This window comes from Suncus etruscus, chromosome 4 (assembly GCF_024139225.1).
Source record: "Suncus etruscus isolate mSunEtr1 chromosome 4, mSunEtr1.pri.cur, whole genome shotgun sequence".
NCBI lineage: Eukaryota > Metazoa > Chordata > Mammalia > Eulipotyphla > Soricidae > Suncus > Suncus etruscus.
The window spans coordinates 122791437-122806238 of NC_064851.1; the positions used below are offsets into that span (position 1 = coordinate 122791437).

Consider the following 14802-nt stretch of genomic DNA (forward strand, 5'->3'; position numbering starts at 1 on the left):
GGGTGTTGCCGAAATCCCCCCCAAAAGAAAAAAATGTAACTAATATATCTAATATAAATATCCCCTTCCCACCCAAAATAAACAGAATTATTCTAAGTGACTGGTGGATGCTTCTTTGTGAGTACTCTGCTTGCCTGGCATCAACCTCACCAGTGATTCCTACATCTTGGGATCTGACTTCACCAGCATCATTTACAGTCACTTATATAATTGTGTTCTTATCTGTATGGAAAAGAAAGCCCACAGGAAATGGCAGAAAACACCAGTGAGATGTGGTGGTGAGTTGGTCATTCAACACCCCCGAGGCGGCCAGGCTCTGATTCCCTGGTCCTCTGTTCCCTGAGCACCAACCAAAGAAAGGAGCAGAGTGGATGATCTCTGTCTATGTGCTGTGGTCCTCATATTTCGGGGGATAAAAACCTAATTATAAAGGTGACATCTCCCTTTGATTGTAAACTTCCAGAGAATACATCTCAGGCTCAGAAAAAGTTCCTGTAGAGAACTTTCTAATTTGGCTGATTTTGTGGGAGTCATTCTTGGGGCACCCTCCTTGTACTAGTTGAGATATAGCAACATATGAACAAGTAGTGGTCTCATCTGCAGATTGTGTAGTGCTAGCAACTTTTTGTTCTCTTACTTTTACCTCTGTATTACTGAGGTGGTATTTTAATTCACTTCTATAGAATATCTACAATTCCTGCTGATACAGCTTGACTATTGGTGGAGGGTTTGAGGTTCAGACCCGACAATTCTTTTGATATTGTGCTGGTGTGAAAGGCACATACTGGTGCAGGGACAAATGAGAGGATCTGTTGCTGGTGAACTGGCCGCATTTCAGCAGCATATTGGGCCACTCTGTCCCTCACTTACTGTGCTTGTATCCTTGGAAGATCAACTCAGTTTGCCCATACCATCTCTCAAGAAAAACATTCAGTTTCATTTTCAGTATTGAAAATGATTTTTTACAACGGAGGCATGTTCAAGACAAATATCATGCAGCCATGGTATCAGAGAAATGACCTAAATACACAGTTAATATCTCCAAATACCAAATCTAACATCAAGGTCTTCATGAATAGAATGCAAACTCTTAACTGTAATATCAATGTCATTGAAATTCATTACCATAGATGATAACTTTTTCATAATCTCTTTGAAAATTTAAATCATCATCTCTTTAAAACTTGTAATTTTGAGAACTTAATTTTCTATTTTTTTCTCTCAAAGAGATTGTTCCATTTCTCATTTATTCCTATGTAAATCCAATTTTAACTACTAATATAATGATTTTGAACTTGAGGTAGATTTCATAGAGTTTTATTGTTATGAAAATCTATGATTAAAAGTACCATCTGTACTATTAGATATAATTGAGAGAGGAATGAAAATGAAAATACAGTATCTATTAAACCATTTCCTATCTTCGTGCACAAATCAAAAAAACTTCATTCATTTCTTTAGGGGTAAAAATATAGTTCTTTTGTGAGCATACACACAATGCTTGGTATCTGTTTCTTTTCATGCAAAGTTATGTCCTTACACTTGGACTCATATTCTGTTGCTACCTTGTTGTTAACCCGAGTAAGAATGTGCATAAATTCGAGTTTGTCAGCATATAGATTCAACATAGAACAAAGTGACTGAATGAACCATGATCCGTACTTTGAATTGCGCCAGGAATAGTAACCTGCAAGGCAAAAAACACAACACAGATATGGATATTTGATTTCAGTTGTTTTATAAATGAGCACATAACTACAGTGTCACTAAGCATAGAGCTGTGAGTTGATATCACTACTGTTATTACTCACAATATACTTTTTGGAGTCTTCTAGTTGGGAAGAATAGGTGCGGAGTGTGTAGCAGTGGGCTGTAGATTGTACAGGATGTAAGGAATGGGTAGATCCTTGACACACATAAAGTCCCTCAGTGCTACCAGGGGTCACTTGACAGGGGTTTTGATAGAATCAAGAATAGCTCCTAAGCTCTGCTAGTGTAGCATCAAACTGTCCTCCTATTCTCCAAAAGAGGTGAAATAGCTCTAGATGGTAAAAAACCTTAATTTTATTTGAATATTGGCTTATTCAAGATTAAACTACTTACACACATAAGTCTGAATGTCCTAAAAAAACCCACAGGTCATCTGGATGTAATGAACACACAATAATAAAAGTATCTGCTCTACATTTTTCCTGATTAAGAACTAGATCCATTCCATTTAACTTAGGTTTTTATTTGGAGAGCACTCCCAAGCAGTGCTCTATGCATTCAGGCGCCACTCTTAATGATCATTGGTCATGCTGAATTTAATGTACAACTCAAGAAGGGGAGCAATTATTCAGTCCTTCCCATGCCAAGGAACCTCAGTGAAGTTGTGGATGGAACTGGGAACCTGTGCATTCAAAGCATGCAGTCCAAACTGTTCTATGTCCCCAATTTAGAAAAATGTCTAAAGGTTAAACCTCAGGGAAGCTGAGAATGGAACTGGGATCTTGTGCACTCAAAGCATGTTTTCTGAACTATGCTATCTCCCCAAATGCCTAATGGTTAAAAATATAAGGCATATTTGAAAATTTAACATTGTTTGAAAATAGGTTTGTTAGACCAGAAAGATAGTAGAGGCGATAAAGAATGACTTTGCATACTGCTGATTCTGGTTTGATCCCCTATACCAAACATGGTTCATTCAGTACAAAACCAGGAGTAAACCCTTAGGACAGGTAGGTGTGGCCCAAATAAAGTAATTTGTCTTTTTTTTTTTTTTTTTTGGTTTTTGGGTCACACCTGGCAGTCTCAGGAGTTACTCCTGGCTCTACGTTCAGAAATCGCTTCTGGCAGGCTTGAGAGACCATATGAGATGCCGGGATTCGAATCACCGACCCTCTGAATGCAAGGCAAATGCCTTACCTCCATGCTATCTCTCTGGCTCCAAGTAATTTGTCTTTAATCTCGCAATTCTATACCACTTCAAGCCATTTGTATGACAAATATTTAATGACAGTATTTATATTACGATACACATAACAAACATAAAATGGTAGAGGTTAAAATAATATCAATTTTTACTTTCTTTTGTTCATTCCACATTACCTCTGTCAATATTAATAATGCTTATCTTTTTCTATCTCCTACATTTCAAATCTTGAAAAATTTACCTTTCAGGACCGTATTGTACAATAGTAGGGTGCATGCGTGCATTCAGCCAACCCTGGTTCAGTTCCCAGCACCCCAGTAGTCTCTAGAGCACTATGAGTAGTGCTCTTTGAGTGCAGAACCAGAAATAATCCCTGAGCACTGCCATATGTGACCCCGTAACAAATTTAAAAAATATCCCAAATCCTTTGAACTATTGTAGAGGCAGAATGCTTTTTTTGTTTATTTGTTTTTTGTTTTGGGGCCACACTTAGTAATGCTCAATGGTTACTCCTGGCAGGCATGGGGGACCATATGGGATGCCGGGAATTGAACATAGGTCCTCCAACATGGGTTGGCCACATGTAAGGCAAACGCCCTACTACTGTGCTATCTCTCCAGCCCAGGACAAGTTCTGATCTGGCCTAAAACTTCAGTACAGAAATATATTTTGTATTTACATTCAAAAGTTCAATTATGTATATTATATATAAATATGCATGTATTCTAAGCATACTTAGCCAAAGACAACTTTTTTAAATTTAATTTTTTAAAAAAGTCAACTTTAATAGACTTCTCCATGGTTAAGCTATTCTAAAATGCAGAAAAATTAGTTGCTTTTCATGGTTATCAAAATTTTGACTGTTGGACCACACACTTCATTGCTTCCCGTTAAACCTGCACAGCACTGACGATGTGCTTCTCTCTTACCAGGGGGTGTAGGATATAAATACAAGAAGTCAGGTTCCACTGGTATCTCCAGACAGGCCAGGTCTTCCTCTGAACCACTGTCGGCCTGTATGCCAGAGTCCAGTTTTGTGCCCCGACAGGCCTAGGAATTAAACCATAAATATTTCTTTCAAGAAATATGAGGGGCAGAAAAATGGCCCGGTTCCCAAGAGAATACAGACTGCTGATACTTCTCAGGTAGTCTGAGCTGGGCTGATCCCGATGGGCCATTCGCAGAACTGTGAGGGGAAGCAGATTCCCCTTTGTGCAAGAATTACAGCAGCCCAGTTCCAACACTGAAACCCCCCAACAGGGCTGACCAGCTCTTTGGCAATCTATCAAATTTGTTTCAGATCTAGAGATCTTGAACACCTCAAACTTTATAGTAATGTCAGCCCAGTCATATCACAGGAAATCAGATGGGAAAGGAACATACTCATCTACCAACCTCACTGAGTGTAGAGTATCACAGAAGGCTCAACCACAGCACAGATTTTAGACACAGATTTTAGTAACACCATAGAGATCTAACAATTATTTCAAATTAACCCTTGTTGATCTAAGTTTTTTTTTTTTTTTTTTTTTTTTTTTTTTTTTTTTGGTTTTTGGGCCACAGTCGGTGGTGCTCAGGAGTTACTCCTGGCTGTCTGCTCAGAAATAGCTCCTGGCAGGCACGGGGATTTGAACCAACCACCTTTGGTCCTGAGTCGGTTGCTTGCAAGGCAAACACTGCTGTGCTATCTCTCCGGGCCCTGTTGATCTAAGTTTTGATCATTCTATTTGCCTATGTGTTATAATAAACAATATGAAATAAATTTGTGTTTGCAAGAGATGGACTACAGGGATGAGTGGGAAATATGGGACAGTGGTGAAGGAAAGGTCACAGTGGTGATTTTAACACTTAATTGGTGTTTTAACACTTAATTCCTGAAACTACTGTATTATGAACATATTGATAAATCATGGAGTTATAATAAAAAATTTAAAAAAATGGTTAGAGCGATAGCACATACATGCCTTGCATGTGGCCAACATGAGACAGACCTGGGTTCAACCCCCAGCATCCCATATGATCCTCTGAGCCTGCCAGGAGCAATATCTGAATGTAGAGCCAAGAGTAACTGCCGGGTGTGGCCCAAAAAACCAATAAGAAACAAACAAAAAAGAAAAAAAAAATGAGGGTCAAAGAAAAAGTAGTTTTTGGGCCATGCCCATTTTGCTTAAGTTTTACTTTGGGCTCTCTGCTCAGGGTCACTCTGGAGAGCTTGGGGATCATATAGCATTTGGGTAGTTTAACTGGCATCAGCTGCATGCAAGGTAAGCACCTAAATCCCTGTACTCTCTGGTCTCATTCAAAGTATTTTTTACATAAGTATAAGCAATGAAAATATATCCTACATTTCTCAAAGTGATGGTTTAGTGGTCCTCAAACTATGGCCCGCGGGCCACATATTGTATTTGTATCTGTTTTGTTTCTTCATTGCAAAATAAGATATATGCAGTGTGCATAAGAATTTGTTCATAAGTTTTGTTTTTACTATAGTCAGACCCTCCAATGGTCTGAGGGACAGTGAACTGGCCCCCTGTTTAAAAAGTTTGAGAGATGAAAAAAATAAACAGTTTGACAAGACTGGGAAAAATAAAAAATCCTTTAGATAATCTATAACTGAGTAAATCAACTTCCAATTAATTCTCAATAACCACAGTACCTGTTTATATATTACCTGAATAATGAAAATTTTGGGTTTCCCAGCCAGACTTCTACAACAATCCCCTCTGAAGAAACCTGTCAGTAACTTCAGGTCAATAGGTCCATCTGTACCAAAGATCAACTCTCCTTCCTCACCATGGCTTAGCAGCACACAGATAAAACTGCTCCTTTTGCTATGATCTTCTTGAGAAGCTAGAAAGACATTTATAAGTAGAAAACCATGCAACAATTTTATATGCTGTCAGGAATACATAGAAGAAAACCTGAGAGTACAAATGAGAGATAGTCTAAATGTGACCCAGAAGACAAATACTTCTAATTATTTTAGGAATATTACACCAACTTTTATTTACTTAAACAGAAAGTGTGATTTTTCAACAGTATAGTTAAACAATTCTCATGCTTTTCTGCCATGTGTCAAATATATCTAAATCAATATGAAACTGATTAATGAAGGTTATTCATTTTGTTTTTTCTTACCGCTGAGCAGACATTTCTTAATTTCATCACAGGTAAGGTTTCTTTTGATCCTGACATCATATTTCAAATTTGTAAACGTTTCCTGAAGGCTCGCTTCATCTATTTCTGTACCATTTCGAGTTGACAATCCTTGGGATAGAAGAAAATTATTTTCTTGTGTTTAGAGAAAGGAAAACAGATCTGAAATGTTTAGACTATTCAGTGAGTCACATAACCCACAATAAATGCTTCCCTCTGAATTCTAAAGAAAAATCCAAATATTGTGATCCAGGGTGACAGCCTCTTATTAAGCATATAAGATATTTCATAATAGCTGTGTCAGTACTAGAAATTGGTATTTTTATAGATGTAGAGATAGTGAAAAAAGGAAACATATACCTAAAGCAAAGGCTCTATGGAATAAATTGCCTTTCACTTATTTAATGGAATACTGTACTGTCATGAAAATTTCTGCCACATGATAATTGTCTTTTTTTAAAAAATAAGACTAAAAAAGTACATAGTACATACATTCAGGTAATTTAAAGATAAATTATTCCTTATACTTTTAAGATGTCTATTTACTGTTGGTTGGCTACACCTGCTGGCGCTCAGGAATCACTTATGGTCTTTAGGGGATTATAGATAAAATCCAATCTGGGACAATCTCATGCAAGGACAGTACCTTATCCACTGTATTATCTCTCTGTGTCTTTCATATTATTTTTTTCAGGAAAGTAAAAACAATCCCCAAAGCATCACAGAGATGCTGTTCCTTTCCAGGGTGTGGTGGGTAATCTCTAACCTTTAACCCACCAACTGAGAACTGTCATGATTGGCTTCACCTGTCAGAACACTGGGGCATTCAGGAATTCTTGGGTGGTCTTTACCCCCTTAGAAGACCTTCTTATAAACCTATAGATGTGAAGATTGATTGTGTGATACACTGGAATTTAAAAATGTTAGGGGGTTGGAATGATAGTACAGTGAGTAGGAACTTGCCTTGCACATGGATAAACTGCTTGATCCCTGGATCAAGGACGGAAAGCAAAATTGTACCCCATTGGGTACACCAATCATCAGGAGTGACTCCTGAGTGCTTAGCCTGGGAAAGCCCTGAGTATTGCTGTGTGTGGCCCAAACACAAAAAGTGAATCTTGGAACTGAGCACATTTAATACCTATGAACAAAAAAAAGACCAGATGTTTCCATTTTCAAAATACTGCTTTGTCTGGATAGTGCAACCTAAGTAATTTATAAGTTTTCATTTTGTTCATTTGTAATCTCTGGGATTTTTCTTATGGATTTGTATTATTTTATGAAGTTAAAATAAGCTCATCATCTGGGGCCGGAGAGATAGCATGGAGGTAAGGTGTTTGCCTTTCATGCAGAAGGACAGTATGGTATGGTCCCCTGTGCCTGCCAGGGGCAATTTCTTAGCAAAGTGTCAGGAGTAACCCCTGAGCACTGCTGGGTGTGACTCAAAAAAAAAAAAAAAAAAAAAAAAAAAAAAGCTCATCAAGGTCCTGTCACGGGAAAGGCACAGGACAGACACAGACAAGCCATGAGGGACTGGCCTCAATTGTTAGGCAGCTCATAACCCAAGAAATCAGATGAGCAGACATTGTAGTGAGAAGTTAAGGGACACAGGAGAAAAAAGCCAGTCTGGGTATTTATGGGAAAAGGAGTAGAATGACATATTTGAAAAAAGAAATTAAAATAACAAATAAAACACAGTTTTATAGTAGAAAAACTCTACAGAAAGAAGGCATTTTAGGTTAGTAATATGAAGCAGAAAAATGAAAGTTTAAAGGGCTATTTCAATTTATACTTTTTTATTTATTTATTTTTGGGGTCACACCCTGTAGCACTCAGGGGTTATTCCTGGCTCTACGCTCAGAAATTGCTCCTGGCAGGTTCGGGGGACCATATGGGATGCCAGGATTCGATCCACTGACCTTCTGCATGAAAGGCAAATGCCTTACCTCCATGATATCTCTCCAGCTCCTCAATTTCTACTTTGAGGCGAAAAGGGAAAAGGTGCTATTTTGATTTAGCCTACCACTTCCAATTTCTCTTTCTTTACTTCCTAAAAGAATAAATGGTGCTCTCTTTTGAGTGTAATCTGACTCTCTTTTTTCATCCACTTACCCCCTTTTTGTGGGCTATATCTGGCTGTACACAGGGCTTACTCCTGGCTCTGTGCTCAGGGATCACTCAGTGGGTCTTAGGGTCCATATGAAGCCCCAGAGATTGAAACCAGGTGAAGGAAGGCTAGAGCCATGCCTGTTTTAAGTCATCATTCTGGTCTCCTTTTCAGGTTTTGGGCCACGTGGTGGTGGTCAGGGTCTGTTTTCTGACTCTGTGCTCAAGGATTACTCTTTGCATGAATCCTCTGGGACCATGAGTTACTAGGGGTGAAATCTATGCAAAGTGAGTGCCTTCCCTCAGACTATTGCTCCTGCCCCCTGCTCTCTCCTTTTATCATCACTGTTTTAGAAATAACCTCTTAAATTGGATCTGGTCTAGCTAGTTCCTCTATAAGTTAATTGTAATATGCCCAATATTAGTAATTTATAGAATTATAACAGCATTAAGTTAAAAAAGGAGTAAAATTGTAATTAAATCATAAAACAATGTATAATTTAAATTACATGTAAAATAAGTATAATTTTTTTATATGGCATTCTTTTTTTTTTTGTTTGTTTGTTTTTGGGCCACAGCCAGCAGCGCTTAGGGGTTACTCCTGGCTATCTGCTCAGAAATAGCTCCTGGCTGGCACAGGGGACCGTATGGGACCCTGGAATTCGAACCAACCCCTTAGGTCTTGGATCGGCTGCTTGCAAGGCAAACACCGCTGTGCTATCTCTCCGGCCCCCAAAATAAATATAATTTTTACATCAATAAGAATTTAAATGATATATTTAAAATATTCCAAATTAATTAAATGACGGTAACTCTTGCAAATTAACCATTATTTTTAGAATGGAGCACTACATATCATTAAAAAATACATTTTAAAATTTAGCAACCCCATAACTGCAGGTTACATTAAGTAGAACAAGCAAGATAGTATTGTTTGTATATTATAAATAAAATAAAGCTTTAGAATAAAATAGGAAAACAGAGTTTGACCTGGCACTAAATGCTCCATCATACCCCACCCTCCACCTTTGTTCTGCCATACTGGGAGCACCACTGGGTGACAATGGCAAGTCTAAAGTACTTGCTCTGCTTCTGAATCATCCGTGCATGTGTCCTGGCCAGGTTTCATTTTGAGGTGCTCAGGGCTTCCATCTAGTTCCACATTCAGGTTTTACTCCTGATGATGAGTTCAGGGATCACTCCTGGCGATTAGCAGGGTGTGAGAGCATTCAATCTGGGGCCACCCATGCAAGGCAAGAGCCTTATATGTTGTATTATCTCTCTGGCCCCCTTTAGAAGAGGATTTTAACTTTTCAGAGTCTGACAGTTACTTTTCAATTTTATTGTAAAACTCAAATGAGATAATACATATGATCAGCCCTGGAATTCCTACAAGGGAAAAATACTAAGGTTTATTGTTTGTTGAGTACCTCCATTAGCACAATGGGGAAGAAGGATAGAAAGCAAAGGATAGGGAAGCCCAACAGAGAGAGCAGAGGAGACAGAGGGGACTGTTGGGAGAAGGGAATGGGAGAAGATTTTTGAGAGTGTGCTGTATTGTAGGACCTGTATATCAGGTCCAAAAGTCTCTACTTTGGAGGCCAGAGAGACAGTATAGGAGCTAGGTTTTGTCTTGCATGTGGCAGACCCATGTTCTATCCCTGGCACCCCATATGGTACCATGAACTCACCAGGAGTAATCCTTGAGTTCAGAGCCCATGTGTAGTTCAAAAACAAGAACAAAAGAACTGGGGCCGGAGAGATAGCACAGCGGTAAGGCGTTTGCCTTAGATGCAGAAGGATGGTGGTTCGAATCCCGGCATCCCATATGGTCCCCCGAGCCTGCCAGGAGCGATTTCTGAGCATACAGCCAGGAGTAACTCCTGACAATGCCGGGTGTGACCCAAAAACTAAACAAAATCAAAAAAACAAAAACAAAAGAACCCCCCAATTATCTTTACCTCACAATTCCATTTTAGAATTTAAACAAGAACATAAAATCAATACTATTATTTTCATATTATACCGAACATTAATGGTACATGTATTTGAAAAGCAGTATAAATTATGCATTGATACATACCGTTATACGTAAACTTTTCATTATTAATTACTAAACACACGCCCATTTCAGGATAATCCATTTTGTAACGAATGTCCAAGGATATTCCAGAGTCCACTGATTTGCTGCCATGTATGATCTTTCTGTTTGGAAAGCAAAGGGATGATGCTTATCATTGATACAGTAACCCAACTTTGCTGCAGGGAATAATAGCTAACATGGGGCTTATTGGCCAGGCAATAAATGTCTTCCAGGCTTCTCTTGACATAATTTCACTTGTACTTCACAGAGGGTTATGTGTTGATACTTGTTCTTATGCTGTGGCGGAACAAAACTGAAAGTGTCCTGTACTCCATCAGATTCTTTACAATTTATATATTCCTCTATATTGTATTTATTTATTTTTATTTTTTGTGCCACACCTGTGATGCTCAGGGTTACTCCTGCTATGCGCTCAGAAATTGCTCCTGGCTCAGGGGACCACATGGGATATGGGACACCGGGGATCAAACCAAGGTCCGTCCTAGATCAGCCGCATGTGCAAAGTAAAGGCCCTATCACTGTGCTATTGCTCCAGCCTCTCCTCTATAGTTTATTAATACTTTCACAGAATGCAATTTATTTTGAGGGAAATTATACTTTAAAACCTAGACATCTAGATCAAGGTATATTAATAAAGTTTATTTATTTTTGGGATACATCTGTCATTGCTTAGAGGTTTCCCATGGCAGTTGCATGAGTGACCATATGGGATGCTGGGGATTGAACCCAGGGCAGCCGCAAGTAAAGCAAGTACTCTACCCACTGTACTATCTCTCCAGCAACAACAATAAACTTTTTTTTTTGGCCACATCCTACTGTTCCCAACACTTGTTCTTGACACTGAGCTCAGGAATGATTCCCAGTGGTGTTGGTGGGTGTGATGGGGCCATAAAAGGTACTGGAGATTGAAAATGGGTTCATTGCATACACGGCTAGTGCCTGACTTGCTATACTATCTCTTTAGCTAAGTAAAACTTTTTCTTTCTTTAAATATACTTTGTTTTTGTTTTTGGGTCACACCCGGCTGCGCTCAGGGTTACTCCTAGCTCTGTGCTCAGAAATTGCCTCTGGCAGGCTCAAGGGGCCATATGGGATGCTGGGATTCAAACCACAGCCCATCCTGGGTTGGCTGCATACAAGGCATTGCCCTATTTCTCCGGCCCCTTTAAATCTACTATTTTTAATTTTTTTCCCTATAAAATTGTTTTGTTGTTTTGAGCAACACTCATGGTACTCAGAACCATCAGGATTAAATTGGGTTTGGCTACTTGTAATACAAGCACCTTTTCTCCTGTACTATTTCTCCTGCCCAGTAAATTTTCTTAAAGGGCCTGTCTGGTATAGTTTCTGCCGTTCTGTAGGTGAAAGCAGCCTGGGACAACAAGAAAAAAAAATGTATGTAGGTGTTCCAATAAAACCTGACCCTCTATCAAGACAAGAATCCAAAAAGAATAGGCCCAAGACAGTCAAATAGAAGGGGTGAGGCAAATATGAAGGTTCATGTGCTCATACACAGTAACTTAGTACTTCACTTTCTACTCTACTCAAAATGGTTGGGATAAAATAATTAAAGTAGTTAAGGTCATAAATGTGTTATATTTAGCTAAAGTGAAGATTTCACTGGATGTAGGGTTAAAGTTTGGTTATTCCACAGTTCCCAAAAGGGAAAGTGAAACCTCATGTCCCCTATTCAGGAAGAATACGAGAAACTGTTCTAGTTATATTAGTCCACAGTAAATAATCCACACAGGTATGAGGATAAAAAGAGGTAAGAAACTCAAACACAAGCAGTTTACCAGAAAGCCAGCTGCTCCAATCCTGGAGCTAGGAAACCTACAACAAAAGGCTCCCTTCTCTCAATCATACCTTGTATTTAATTTTATCCAAACCATGCCCCATCCTCAAAAGGGTGGAGGGGCAAAGCAGGCAACAAGAACAGATACAAAAAAGAAATATTAAAAAGACTTCTATATACCTCACACTTCCCCCTTTTATAGTCTTTAAAAAATAGAAAACAACGTGGAAAATAAGTATTAGACCCTAAAAAGACAAGGAAAAAACTAAGCTAAACAAAAATCAGCAGTTTGCATAGGTGATCAAAAGGAAAAATGTAAAGAAAAACTTTTAGACTTTAAGACAAAGTGTCCATATCTAGAAACATGAGTGAAGGAATCATCCACAAGCTTAAAGAATATTATTTCACAATCCCTGGAGTACATGCTAAGAGTTCTTAAAAAAAAAAAAAAAAAAAAAAAACATGGGGAGGAGGGTGGGCAGACATCTGGCCTCCAATTTCCTCTTTGATTCTGGAGACAAGCTCTTGCCAGGTATGGGGTTTGGGGAGGCCCCATACCGGAGCCCTTCTCCCTGGCCTAGGGAGTGCTGGGAGGCTTGGCAGGCCCCCAGCTGTCCTTGTCTTTTTCCCGACTCCAGGCCTTCCCTGGGAGCCAGCTCAGATGGCCAGAAGTGGGTTCAGGTGGACACTTAGTGGTCCTCAGGCTTCCCCCCTACCTCTCCCTACACTAATGGAAATGCACTTTGGGAGGAGGGCGGGCCGTTTTAGTACTGGTTTATGTTGGGACAGTCACTGGAATTTTTTTCTCCTTGTTTTCCTATTGATAGCATTGTATGCAGATATTTTATATATCCATAACATCCATCTTGTATTGTGACGTTGATACTGCCCTACAAATCTCATTTCTAATATTTTACTGCCTCAGTCCCAACCCTTATTTCCCCCTATCTTTTCAGTAGGTGCAGCTCATGACATGAAGCTCACCGCATAGAGTGATGAGTGCAGTTAGAGAAATAACTACACTGAAAACTATCATAACAATGTGAATGAGTGAGGGAAAAAGAAAGCCTGTCACGAGTACAGGTGTGGGTGGGGTGGGGATTAGATAGATCTGGGAAATTGGTGGTAGGAATCCTGCACTGGTAAAGGGGGGGTGTTCTTTACATGACTGTAATCATACAACTGCAATTATATTTGTAATCAGGGTGTTTAAATAAGGATAATTTATAAAAAACAAACAAACAAAAACAACAACAATGGCATAACCCCTTACTTTCTCCATCTGGTGACATCAATAAGCAAAATACTAAAAAAAATAAAAGCACATAAGCAAGCCCAAAGAGTTTATAAAAGGTAGCTTTTCTCCGGAAACTTGGCATTTTATTTCAGTCTTTTTTTTTTTTTTGGTTTTTGGGCCACACCCAGCAGTGCTCAGGGGTTACTCCTGGCTGTCTGCTCATAAATAGCACGGGGGACTATATGGGACACTGGGATTTGAACCAACCACCTTTGGTCCTGGATGGGCTGCTTGCAAGGCAAACGCCGCTGTGCCATCTCTCTGGGCCCTTTGTTTTGTTTTGTTTTGTTTTTTTTGGTTTTGGGTTTTGGGCCACACCCGGCGGTGCTCAGGGGTTACTCCTGGCTGTCTGCTCAGAAATAGCTCCTGACAGGCACAGGGGACCATATGGGACACCGGGATTAGAACCAACCACCTTAGGTCCTGGATCGGCTGATTGCAAGGCAAATGCCGCTGTGCTATCTCTCCGGGCCCTTATTTCAGTCTTAAGTCTCATAAATATGTAGCCAAATATACAGAATAACTGGAAAAGGGACTACTGTGCTCATGTAACATCCTCTTTTGCTGCCAGGAAGAAACTTCGTGTTTTAGTTTAGTTTTTGGGCTATACCTGGTCATGCTCAGGTCTTAAACCTGGCTCTGTACTTAGAAAACGCTCTAAGAGGGCTCAGGGACTCAGCCAAATGCAAAGCAAGTGAATTACCTGTTCTACTATAGCAGGATGATTCTTAGAAGGGGGGTCAGGCACAGGACCAGCCTTTTACCCCATTTGGAAGGCCAGGGGCAGGGAAGGAAGATTAGCAATCAGTCAACACCTCAGTAGGAAGGAGGTGTTGCTGCCTTTTGTGTCTAGAGTGCCCACATTCTCTGCTTCCTTTCTCCTCAAAGTACAGAATGACAGGGGCAGAGAGATAGCATGGAGGTAGTGTGTTTGCCTTCCTTGCATGCAGAAGGACAATGATTCGAACCCTGGCATCCCATATGGTCCCCCGAGCCTGCCAGGAGTGATTTCTGAGCATAGAGCCAGGAGTAATACCTGAGCGCTGCCGGGTGTGACCCAAAAACCAAAAAAAAAAAACACAGAATGACACACATCTGTCATTCTCTGGCATGTCAGATTCCACTGAAATACTCACATTTCTGAATATTTTATGGACTTGGCATCTACTGAGATTTCAGAGTTTTCCATTGATGCTTTTTAAGACTAGAATATAAAGAAAACAGAGGTTAATTAAAAAAAATTATGGTAAACCACAGTATGGCATTAATTATTCCCATGATCATCTCCAGATAGTTCATTATAGCGTTTTCATGGGGAGGGAGGATTACCAGTGCTCCCCTTTCGCCTCAGTTGTTACAAGTTTCTATGTATCAAACCTGAGAAAACAATACACTGTAAAGAGAGGCAAAAGTTCAACTGATCTAGAAGT

The 14802-nt window shown here is 39.6% G+C and overlaps 1 protein-coding gene across 1 annotated transcript; it reads right to left on the reverse strand.

The window, feature by feature from the left end:
- Positions 1–1457: 1457 nt before the first annotated feature.
- Positions 1458–14561, reverse strand: LOC126007206 (caspase-3-like). The gene is made up of 6 exons (XM_049772680.1): positions 14509–14561; positions 10260–10381; positions 6053–6181; positions 5586–5764; positions 3844–3964; positions 1458–1687 (listed from the first exon to the last, which is right to left on the reverse strand). The coding sequence occupies exons 1-6, from the start codon at positions 14559–14561 to the stop codon at positions 1458–1460; spliced, it is 834 nt and encodes a 277-aa protein (XP_049628637.1).
- Positions 14562–14802: the final 241 nt, after the last annotated feature.